Below are 12694 nucleotides of genomic sequence, written 5' to 3'. Positions count from 1 at the left end.
ATTTCTCAGTTTGATCCCTAAATTAATTTTGCTCCTAGGTCAATCATTGATTTTTTAAAATCGTTTTTAAAATGGTCCCTACCATCAACCCAATAACAGAAAAATTTGAGGTAGCAAATGGAGTGCATACGTGGCATGTTAGATACTGATGTGGCTAATAAAATAACATTAATAAATACCACGTCAGCATCCATGCCTGTATTTTAATGACAAGTCAGCATTTTAATTAATAAAAATTTAAAAAAAATTAAACTGAAAAAATTCAAAATCAAAAACAAAAAAAGATTTTTTTTTTCCAGATCCTCTCTTTCTCTGTGTTTGTGTCTGTATCTATCTTCTTTTCTTTTCCTTTTTTTTCTTCAAATCCTCTCTTTCTTGTCTCTTGGTGCGTATTTGTGTTTGTATCTTTCTTTTTCTTCTTTCTTTGTTCAAGCTTTCAATCCCTCTCTCTCTCTCTCTCTCTTAATCTCTGACATTTCTCTCTCTCTAAACCCGACTCTCTAATCTCTGGGTTTTTCTAGTTTTTTGTGGGTGGTCGATAATGGAGATGGAGATTGGTGGTTGGGGTGGAGACCGGTAATCCATGGGTCTTGGATTATGGGTTTGGTTAGAGATGGAGATGGAGATGGCTGGGTTTGGTTGGAAAGGCTGGGTTTTTCTAGGTTTTAGTGGGGGTGGTCTGTGGCCGTGGAGATCGGTGTGGTCGTGGAGATTGGTATGGGTCTTGGATTTGTGTTTACAGGTTTGGTTGTAGGTGGGGTATTTCTGGGTTTCTGTAGGAGTGGGTGGTCGGTAGTGGCCGTGGAGATCAGTGTGGCCATGTTTGTGTTTCGGAGATCGAGATGTCTCGGTGAGTTTGGTTTCGTGTTTGTGGTTTTTTTTTGTTTTTTTATGTGAATTTGTATATTTATTTCTTGGATTTATTGGGTTTGATTTACTAGAGGTTTCTGGGTTTGATTTCTTGGATTTGTTGGGCTTGATTTACTGGATGTTTATGGGTTTGATTTCTTAGATTTATTGGGTGGTTTATGAGTTTGATTTCTTGGATTTATTGGGTTTGATTTGGGGAAGAACATGAAGCATGAAGTTCATGTCCTGTCCTGGGGAAGAAGAACAATGTTCTTCCGAAAATAATGAAAAGCAAAAAACAAAAAAAAAATTAAGATGTTTAAAAAAAATTTATTTCGTTATTTGTTTTTTAATTTTCTGAGATGGCTTTTTTATTTATTAAAATGCTGACATGCATGTTGATGTGGTATTTATTAATGTTATTTTATTAGCCACATCAGCATCTAATATGCCACCTATACACTTCGTTTGCCATCTTAGATTTTTCTGTTACTGGGTTGATGAGGGACCATTTCAAAAACAATTTTAAAAAATCAAGGACTAACCTAGAAGCAAAATCAGTTTAGGGACCAAACTGAAAAACGGCCCAAAATGTAGCGACCAAAAGTGTATTTATGCCTAAATATTATTAATAATATTTAGTGTATTTTATATGCATACTAGTCTTGGCTAATTGCTTTGATTTCGTTAGTTATTGTGTATGCCAACCAATACCCGGGAAAAAAAAGGCTTTTTTTTTTTGGCTGAAGCGAAAGATGCAATGTATTACTATTACACGATCAATTGACTCAACTTAGATGATGACGTGGGTTCCAGTTAGCTCAACTGGCAAAGTCTCTGATGGTTGTATAAGAGATCTGGAGTTCAATCCCCGCCTACACCAAAAACTGATTGGTGTCTTGGTCAGATGATAATGAGCTATCATTAGGAGCGGACGCCATAGATTGAAACTCTCTCAAAAAAAAAAACTTAGATGATGACATTTTTAGGCTTTTTGCGTCAACAAAATTTTTGATGCGAAATAGATATTAGTTGACACTAAAAAATTTTATTTTTGTAGCATAACTCTGCGTCAACTACTTTTTTTTTTTTTTTTTTGATAAACATAGATTCCTCATCGAACAACATAGTCAGGTCCTCAATCTTCATTTGGATCTTTTTTAATTCATCTTCTGATAATGGGAGGCTTTTTTTTTTGAATCATGCAAAATATCGAAGACTTCTTGCTTATACTGTTCAGATTTAGTATTACCTCTTTTATTCTTCTTAATAGATTTGTTTATAGTCTTTTTAGCATTCAGAGTACTATCTTCTTCATTATTGGTACTCTTTTCTTGAGTCTGTGTACTATTATCTTGATTCAGTGTACTCTCTTCACGGATACTCTCTTCAAGGGTACTATCATCACGGGTACAATCATCTTGATTCAGGGAACTATCATCTTCATTTAGGATTGATTTAGTCTTCTCTTCATCCTGGGTACCGTTCGATTGCATTTTAAAATATTTCTTGTAAAACTCTTTCCAAAATCTTATTAATTCCTTTTTAATATTATCTTTTTCTAGGCTTTTTTCTATTGCTATTTCAATCCAATTATTAGGATTTTTGATTCTAGGCATGGCTTTCCATTATTAGAAATACAATATTGAGTATTACATTGGATTTCCCTTCAAATCTTATCGGCCTTGATTCCATTTCCCTTCGCTTCTTTGTTTCTTGAATCTGGAATCTTGAATCTTGTCTGCTAGAATGAGGTGTCTCTACCCTGGACGCTCTGTCTCCTTTTATGACTTCCCTACAGCTATGAGAGGTTTTCGGTCAGCCGAGTCCGAATACATACCGCCAGTAGAACGGCATTGAATAGTCCCTAGATCCTTACAGTGAAGGTGAGTAGGGATTTCCTAAAGTGCCACAACCCAGCCATAAAAGTACGGAGGTATCCCTCCAGTTATACTGCTAGAGTATAACCAGAGAACGACATGAGTAATACTCTAAAGGAGGACATATTGGTTGGAGAACTTTTTTTGGAAAACACATTGAAACTATTATTATAACAACATCACAGTACAGATATATCCTGGATAAGAGCTTGCTGAATATAACAAGGAATCTTTTCAATCCAAATTACATCATTGACAAGGTTTTGAGCTTGTCTTGCTAGAATATGGGCTGGCTTATTGCCAATTCTGCGTACATGAGAGAAATGAACAACACCAATTTCAGCACCTAACTCATGAATGCCTTCCATAATAGCATCAACAGAACAGGGTGGTAGTGTAAGTTGCTTGAGAGCATTGGAGATTATCAAGGAATCACCTTCCAGCACAACATCTCGCAGCCCCAAATGCCTTGCCAGCAACAGACCAGCCTCATAGGCCTTAGCTTCAACTTCGAGTGATCCCAATGGAGCTTTAATTTTTCTGCATAAAGCTGCCTTTAATCTGCCTTCAACATCTCTTATCACAACACCAATCCCAGCTCTGCGTCAACTACTTGGTTGACTCGAAAAACGTTTTTCGCGGCAACATACTATTTTTAGTGTCAATTATTAGTTGACGCTAAAAGTCGTTTTTCTTGTAGTGCAAGACTAGCATTGTTTTATTTGAAATGGAAAGGACTAAAATCTATAGACGTAGAATGGCAATCAAGTTTCTAGAAAAAAGGAATGAAAGAAAGAAATGGCAATCAAGAAGAATGAAAGTGTGTGTATATATATATATATATATATTTTTTTTTTTTGAGAAAAGAGTTGATTAAAATTCGTATTGTAATTTTTGTTCAATTTACAATTATTCATTTCCATATTGACTGGTTAGTTTTATTTATGCATATAGGTCATATCTGAGAACAGAATACAATTTGTTTCATTAAGCACACACAAATTGGATATGTCAAAATTCAAATCTCCTAAAAAGAAAAGGTGGAAAATTAAGTAAGAACATATATAATAAAATGATTTAAGACATCAAATTTTGAATTTAACATTTTATATTATTAGTTCAGTTTCTTTGATATGCCAAATTTCATTATTGATTTCTGCCTTGGTATGTCTCTCTTGACTTTTCTCTATATAGTATCCAAAGTAAGATTCTTGCTCCAACCGGATGGAAGTAAATGCAAATCTTAACTCTTATTCCCACTCTTCCTAGGTGTTGAACGTTTATTCAAAACACTCGATGTTTGTGCAAACCAGAGCAAGGTGAATATGAAGAAAGGAAATGAATCGTCATGTTTGATCGATTTCAGGATGCAAGAAACTGTGAAAGAGTTGACAGCTGTAAGGTTGAATTTATTCAACCATCTAATTGGTTTTATTCCGTGCCAAATTTGCTTGTAATTCAGCATTTAGTAACCCTGTATTTAGGTGGGTTTGTTGTAAGGGTAGTGAGTGAGATAGAGTGAAGATTACTCAAGAGTGTGCAAGAAAACAGAGACTCGCGGCTGGGACTCGCGGGTGACTCGCGGCTGCAAGCCGCCAGAAGCAGCACACGTGCCAAGCATGCTGGAAGATGAACAGTCATGCTAGCTGAAGCACTACAGGACAAAACAGGACAACTGGCCATACGGTTAACTCGTGACTGGATCTCGCGACTTAGTCAAGCCGCGAGGTCAAGCCACGAGCCACCCCTGTTTTGTAAAACCTGACGTTTCACATTCCTCTCCCACTCCAGTATAAATACCCCTTTTACCCACGATTGAAAGAGGGCTTCCAGAGAGAATTTTGAGAGAGAAACCCTAAAGAAAAACAAGATTGTTTCACCCACAATCTATACCTTAGAGTCTCTTCAAATTCCTCTACTCTCTTCCTCTCCATTGTCAAACCCTTGAGAGGCATTATACTAAACCTGGTTCTCACCATCATCATCACTGTGAGACAGTTGTTTGGATTTCTGGGAAGCAGTTAGGAAGGAACCAATCTTCATTGGTTGATGCTACGGTCTAGTAGCGGAATCCGGGAAGCTAGAAATGAAAAAGGTTCGGCGCAACCTCGTTGGAGCAAGAAGCTTGGAGGGCTTAGGTGCACTGGGTAGATTAGGCTTGGAGGGTCTATTGCTGTCCTTGTATCCCAACTGTATTTTCTAGTGGATTGTTTACCGCTTGGAGGGCGGCGGAGAGGTTTTTCGCCGAGGACTTCGGTTTCCTCTTCGATAACACATCGCGTGTTGTCTTTGTGTTTGCATCTTCCTTCCTCTCTATCTTTGCCTTTTTATTATCTGCTGTGGTTTTATTTTGTTATGGCTTAGATAGTCTTTAACCAATTTCGTATTATAGCATGTGTTAAGTTTCCGCACACTAGTTGTTTGACATATTGACTGTATTGGTTAAGTTGTAATTTGGGGGTCTAAACGTTCAAAGGTGTTTTGTACACGTTTTTGAACTTTCAACAGCTATACCTGAAGTCGGCCAAACTATGAAAATATTTCTTTTTTGGTGCTGGACATGTTTTGTAGTTAGTTCTTTAATATAAAACTGACAATGAAGAAGAATATGAGTTTAATACAAATGATTAAATGGGATTTATAGTAATGTCAAGGAGATTTTGCTTCTAGGATTCCATCATGATTCATATACAAATATTTGTCCACTGTCTCACGCTAGACAGTGGACTTCGTCGCTCCTCTGGGTTGTGATTCCCCCAAAGAAGTCTAAGAGTGCGTCTGGGAAGCGCAAAATGCTTTGGGTTTTGCGCTTCCCAGATGCACGTTTGCGTTTCAGATTTTTTTTTTTTTTTTTTTCCTAGTCGTAACTTTTTGACTTTTCTTCTGTGAACAGTGCTCTCTTGCACTGTTCATGGGTCCCACAAACTACACTTTTTAGCAACTTTTTCATTAAAAATAGGTCCCACAGTACTATTCACACATTTAAAAATTATTTTGCTACAGTGTTTTTCAGTTTTCAGTTTAAGTTTTCAGTTTTCAGCTATATCCAAACGGACCCTAAAAAGATTGTGTAGGGCCGGGGAGCTTACGATCCGGCCCACGCTCTATCCGGGCTCAGGGCCCGTGCCGAGGAGGTAGTGTGTCGAGGACAAATGATCAAGGGCCGAGGGGTTAAGGGGAACAGCTGAGGACGACCCTATCCTTGGCACTCCAAGACTTTGATGAGAAGTGCAACGTCTTAGTGAAGGCCATCCCCAAATAGTCCCCTGAAGGGGATGTGAGTGGAATAGGGCCCACATAGAGGTACGGTACAAAATAGGTTCAAGAAAAATACATCCCCTCCGCATTAAATGCACCGGCCAACGTCCTGATCATGTTAATGAGAAAAGACGCTTGGACGGTGTAACTTCGATCCTCGCAACTAACAGAAAGTAAGAGGGGACAGCTGATGGGACAAGTACAGAAGTGAGCACCTGCCTGACCAACAAGTGGAGGGCCAGGATCAACCAAGAAGGACTATATAATGTAAAAGTTAGTGTGCAAAAAGGGGGTTGGGAAAAATGGCCAAAAACCAGAGCCTCCCAGCCCGCCTCCAGGAGAAAGACTCCAGGGGCGAAGACGACTTAATCATGTACAGATATCACGAAAAACCCACCGCCTGGTGACCAAGGCCTAGCCTTTCAAACTCATGCTCTACAAATGATATTGTTTGGGCCTTTTTATGAGTGAGCCCAACACTGTCGTGGTTCGTTACGAATCGAGTCCTTACAGATTGATAGTGAGATATTGGAAGACATTAGGGCTACGTGGTTTTATACTTTAATTTTGCTCTATTTCTCTTACTCTCTCAAGTTCAATGTTCAAATTATAAAGTCTAAGCCTTTTAAAAAAAATGATATAGCAAGATTTGAACTTATAACGCTCGTTCCGTGGTAATTATTCTTTATCATAAACTCATTACACAAATGGATTTATTGGAACCCAAATAAACTCTAAGCTTTTGAACAAACAAGAAAAAAAAAAGCTTAAAACAACAATTTTGTTACGCATATAATCATAAAGACTCACAAAAGATTTATTTATTTATTTATTATCAACCAAAAGGTTACATACTTTAAATAATGAACCAAAAAACACTAGAACTTGTTTTCTTGTAATCAAGCTGTAGGCATAGAATTAATGTAGATGAGATCTGGCAATGTTTCCATTGCCTCCTTTTGGATAGAACCCACCAGGTTTATGCTCATCACCGGAGCCATAAACAACCCTCAATATCTCCTCAGCGGTCCTATCATATGCAACAGAGTCTGCATCTCCAGCAAGCGCGTTCCCATTGATCTTTCCCTCAGCACCTTCAGATTTGGGAACCCAAAGACCTTCATCTTTGACACCTTCATGTCCAAGCTTGTTCCTTAGATCCGAAAAGTAATTTGAAAACTGTGCCACCGTTATTCCATATGGTTTCACAATCTTGTGTGCATGCTCATACAGGTATGCTCGAATAACTGCATCTTGGCCCGATTCCACACCTAATAGGCCTGCAACGAGCTAAACATATACACGTCCACATTCTTATCATAATAACTTCATGATTTTTGGACAAGTAGTAATATATTATGATATCAGAGTAAGTGTTATGAACTGAATTTCTGTTTTTGTGCTCTACTAATCTACCTTTCAAATCAAAAAAGGGTTTGGTTTAAATTAAACTTGGTGTAACTTTTATCAATGTTATATCACTTAATAACTATATATCAAACGTGGAATTTGACAAATCCACTGTTAAATAACTTGAATTGCATTGTCTCCTTATACCTTATATGCATGCAAAATATAAAGACGAGCAGAGATTAATTATAATGTCATATATAAAATGTTTAACTTTCCATTTTTGTACTTTGAAGTTAGGCAGAAAAAATGAGTTGATGGAGTAAAAAGGAAAATTACATATAATTGATACCAAATTTAGCGTGTATGTTAAAAATTTAGAGAACATAGGTAATCCAACAATAGGATTTTTAAAATATTAATCCCAAAAAAAAATATTAGGTGAGTTATACCAAATATAAGTTGATTATGGACCTTTGAAAAATTACAAATTCCATTCGTCAAGCTTGATCATTTCTAAGAGGAAAAATGATAGTTTATTCTATAAAAAACAATGGTAGTATATAACTATGTATATATACACACACATGCACGTAAAAGCAAAAAATTGTGATTACTGTTTATTTCTTAGAACATTACTAGGGATCAATAATCAAGTTTAAATATCAGTTACCCTTCTAGAAGTAGGGGCTTGGAGTTTTGGAATTGTTCCAACGTAGCCCGTGAGTCCAACATAAGGAATAAGGTAAGATGCAAGGAGGTAGTGAACTCCACTATAATAAGGATCAAAAGGTGGGGACAGCTTTTTCCCTACTGCAGCATCGACCACTTTTGCAAATGATTCTTTACTTAAGTCCAATAATGGTCTTGGAAATCCTTTAACAACTTTTTGAATGGCCCTGCATCAAGAACTTAATAGTTAGTACCTTTGACATTTAAAAGAAATTATTGCTACGATAGGATTTAAAGTTTATAGTATCTACGTTATGATAATTGTTGTTTGTCATTATGTTAAGCCATCAATGTGTTTCTTTTCATTATAGATGGTATTCAAATCCAAATCCCTTATTCAAGGATGAAAATCTTTATCTAATAAACTAACTAGAACCCATTAGTCATTATACCAACACACATAAAGACATAAATAAATTAAATAATGATTTCAAGAGAAAAACCTCAAGTGTCCAACTTCTTGGTAAGCAAATTGCTCAATAACATCCCTGGTAAAAGGATCCAAATTTGCCTTTTTAGCACCAATGGGTGTTGGACCTCCCTGGGTTAAATTTGGAGCAACTTTATCTAATCCATAACCCAGAGCGCCATACAAAAAGAATTCAGCTTCAAAGAACTCTAAATTTAGAGGAAATTCCAGAAGATCCACATCTGCTTTTGCGATTGATGTGTGTGAGTCGAGTTCAGAAGAATAAAATTTGGGAAGGAAGAGTAGGGATATTAGTAAAGTGGTGATGGTGGTTGTGCTAGCAGCAGTTAGTGCCATAATTTTCTTTTTTGCTGTCTATTTTGTTGCTAGATAGCTACTCTTAGATATGTCTGATTGATGTTACTACTGTTTATATTTATATATAATCTCTGGCTGGTTATATTTAGAAAAATGCCACATTGCTAACGTCGTTGGTTTTTTTTTTCCTTCTTTTTTTGATAAGGCTAATGTCATTGTTTGTATTTAGAATAATGCCAATGTAGATATGTCAGATTGATGCTGTAGCTACTGTTTATATTTGGAATAATGTCAATGTACGTAGATATGTCAAATTGATGATGCAGCTACTATTTATATTTGGAATAATATGGACATTATTTTTGGATGGTTCGGTGGCTGTTGAATGGGGGATGATTTGAAAAGGTAAAACTAATTCTATTTTATTTGAGTTGTGAACTTATGATGCACTGATGCTAATGTGGACTTTGTCACAACCAATTCTAAAAGCTAAATTGGCACTTGACTCGTACAATAAGTCTAATAAAAACCGTTTCTACCATTTTATTATTATTTTTTTAGATAAAAATTCTACCATATTTTTCGTAGTTGCTGAAGTGGTGGCTTATGATTGATATATGTTGTGTATGTAGCATTATTTGGTTTCCATAGGATTTGGCTTATAGTCATGCACATTGAGTCTATCCATTATGTGACATGGATGTCCCTTAGGAGGCTTATGCGCACGCTCTTTATGAATCCATGAAATGGTCTATTTCTAGGCGCTATTCAATGGCAATTTTCCTGCTGCAACTGGATGTAAATGATTGACAAATATAAGATAAAAGTTACAAAATGTGGAGAATGTGGCAAACCGTAGAAGTATGCCAGCAAGCCACGAAAACCGTCTCCTTATAGTGATATTGAATTCATTAAAATATTTTGTGGAGCTTTTAAATTGGGAGAAACGATTTGAATTTTGGATGTCCTCGTTATAATTACCAAAAAGTGCAAATTAATTTTCAAAGTTATTAGCCAATATAACTGTCCATTTCGTTGACCTAAAAAACATCATCCAATGCTTTTTATCAGCAATAAATCATTATACGATGAGTGTCTATAAATAAACATCAAAAAATTTATATTTGCTTCTACTTATGGGTGATTCTATTTTTCAAGTCTTCAAGAGTTATTTCTCAAAAAAAAGTCTTCAAGAGTTGTATTTTATATCTCAAGATATGGCTATTATAAACTATTAGTATATAATCAGTGACTACACATAGGAATGATAAATTAAAGTGGTTCTATTGATGTTAGCTTGAATTACTAAATATATAGGACACTTGTTCGATCAAGATATTTAGAGGTACTAAAATGATTTTTCCTTGCAATTTTCATGATATTAGTTACGCCAAATTTCTCATTACATTGTTATTATGTCTATAATTTTGAAAATCACTATTGGATACTACATAAGTACATATACAATATCAATTCAAAATCATTGTATGTGAAATTCTACTAAATTCAACACAAAAAAAAAAAAGAGAAAAAAAAAAAAGATTGGTCTAATAGTATCTCCTAAATTGAATGGGGATAGGTGCATGGGATCGTTCAGCTCAGTTACAATTTTTTAGGTTCAAGATCTTCACATACAAAATATCTGAATAGAAATAGTATAAAATAAAAAAATAAAAAAAATATATGCTCATTAGTTTAAAGAAAAAATAACAACAAAAATTTAAATAATTTAATTTTTATGGAAAGCTAACAAACGCAAAATCCAAATTTGATTCTAATTGAATTTTCTTTAAACTTTGATATATATATATATATATATATATGTAAGGACTGAAATTGAATTAGTCCCAAAACTGGATTGGGCTCAAACACTAACGGCCCAAACAATAAATTTGTTGAGCGTGGATGGAAGAACTAGACCTATCCCAGAGGAAAAACGATTAGATTTAACGTTTCAAGACGGTTTGGCACAAGTACAATTAGAAATCTATCTTCGGAAGAGCTTCAGTAACTTGTATCATATGGTTTCGTTTTAATACCCAATTGTCCAGGAGTTCCAATCCCCTTTTCTTAGTACATCTTTCCATGTTATATACTATAATCTTGATGTCATCCTTACCACACATGTGTAGGTTAGATTCGAGGGATTCCTTTTTGTCCCATCCAGCATCTCCCAGAACCATCAACCAGTAGCTGTAAGGCTGCTTGATCACTGTTCAGGCATCACTTCCACATTAATGTGGCCAGAGAGTTGGTTGAGAGGTATTTAATGCGGAGGTAGCAGCTTTTAAAAATATTTGTTCACCTTTCTTTTCTTATCCCTGGTCCAATGTCCCTTCCTTAGTTGTGAGGTAACTCCGAAGTAAGTCCGTGATGACATGGCACTCAAATTTACCTCGGACACATGTGCCGAGAAGACTTCTGTCCTCGGACGCTTGTTGGACCCATCTCACATTGTCTCTACTCCTCTCTTCATTTTATTCTCCTCATAGCCTTGTTTGGGCCTCCTCGGATGGTCTAACGTCCTCGGATAGGGCCACAGGCCCAGTTAATACTGCTTTAACAATACTTCCTAATTAATTAGCCCCCACAATAGCCCCTCAAAATCTGGCTTTTTGACTCCTCTGGAGAAAAGGATGATTTTGATGTCCTCAGCCCATCTTGCTTTTGGTTCCACTCTGTATTCCTGAACTCTTACATGTCTTTCTGTATGCTCTAGGCACGCTCTTGACGCTTCGGCGTCCAGAGCATGCCAGTATTAAATTTTGGCGACGCCCTTGTCCCCCACATTCAACGGTAAGATGTAAATCAAACGGTGAAGGGCTTCTCTTGTTTTACGAGCGGGAACTTTCCCGCTTGTAACTTCTGCACTACTATAAATAGCTTTTCAAATCAATTCTCTCTCTTACTTTCAGCAATCACACAATCCTAGAGCTCATACACTGAACCTGTCTCTCTCTTTTGTTTCCCTGTGCATTTACAAATACTAGAATTTTGTCCGAGGACCCTCTTTCAAACCTGTAAGTCTTCTTAAAACCTTTTTAGCTTTCATCTTACACTTGTTAACTTCCCCAAAACATCTGGTCCGAGGAGCCAGACATGACTAAGATTCTGTTTAATCACATATAAAAATTTCATAGAGTGTTAACTTCCCCAAAGCCTCTGGTCCAAGTAGCCAGGCATTACTAAGGTTTTGTTTAAACACATATAAAGATGTCATAGAGTGTTAATTTCTCCAAAGCATCTGGTTCGAGGAGCCAAGTATGACTATGATTCTATTTAATCACTTGTAAAAAAGTCATAGAGAGTTAATTTCCCCAAAACATCTGGTTCGACGTGCGTGGCATAACTATGGTTCTGTTTAATCACTTATAAAGAAGTCATATTGTGTTAATTTCGCCAAAGCATATGCTCCGACGAGCCAGGCTTGATTAGTATTCTATTTAATTACTTATAAATATGTCATAGAGCGTTAACTTCCCCAAAGCGTCTGGTCTAGGGAGCTGGGCATGACTAAGGTTCTGTTTAAACACTTATAAAGATGTCATAGTGTGTTAATTTCTCGAAGTGTCTGGTCCGAAGAGGCAGGCATGACTAAGGTTCTGTTTAAACACTTATAAAGATATCATAGACCGTTAATTTCCTGAAAGCATTTGTACGTTTTTAGACCCCTGAAAAACATAATTGGATTAACCTAGATAATTAGCCAAGTTATTACTTAGTCAAAATTCCAAATCTAGGTTATCACAGCCAAACAATCATATCATGCATAGCAGCGAAAAGATAAATAAGACAATGATATGGTCACCGAGGAAACCAAACCGGTAAAAACCTGGGGAGGATTTTGATATGAACTTCACCAACAATTGTGATGAAACCCAATAACAATGATGGTTTG

At 36.3% G+C, this 12694-nt stretch overlaps 1 protein-coding gene across 5 annotated transcripts in view; it reads right to left on the bottom strand.

Moving 5' to 3' along the window:
• The window catches only part of LOC126688866 (desiccation-related protein PCC13-62-like), a 63878-nt gene that overhangs the window by 18332 nt on the left and 32852 nt on the right, over nucleotides 1-12694 (bottom strand). Inside the window, exons 1-3 of one of the 5 annotated variants that reach the window (XM_050383747.1) lie at nucleotides 8513-8892; nucleotides 8011-8236; nucleotides 6866-7277 (exon numbers count right to left, since the gene is read on the bottom strand). The exons of 1 other annotated variant lie outside the window; for it this stretch is intronic. In XM_050383747.1, the coding sequence (XP_050239704.1) occupies nucleotides 6906-7277; nucleotides 8011-8236; nucleotides 8513-8835 (921 nt within the window). In that variant the 5' untranslated portion in view covers nucleotides 8836-8892 and the 3' untranslated portion in view covers nucleotides 6866-6905. Of the gene's footprint in view, nucleotides 1-6862; nucleotides 7278-8010; nucleotides 8237-8512; nucleotides 8893-12694 lie in introns of those variants that run through there. 3 more of the 5 variants (XM_050383751.1, XM_050383750.1, XM_050383748.1) reach the window with 3 other exon arrangements.

Source organism: Quercus robur, chromosome 6 (genome assembly GCF_932294415.1).
Source record: "Quercus robur chromosome 6, dhQueRobu3.1, whole genome shotgun sequence".
In the NCBI taxonomy this organism is placed as follows: Eukaryota; Viridiplantae; Streptophyta; class Magnoliopsida; order Fagales; family Fagaceae; genus Quercus; species Quercus robur.
This window is presented reverse-complemented; position numbering and strand designations above follow the sequence as displayed.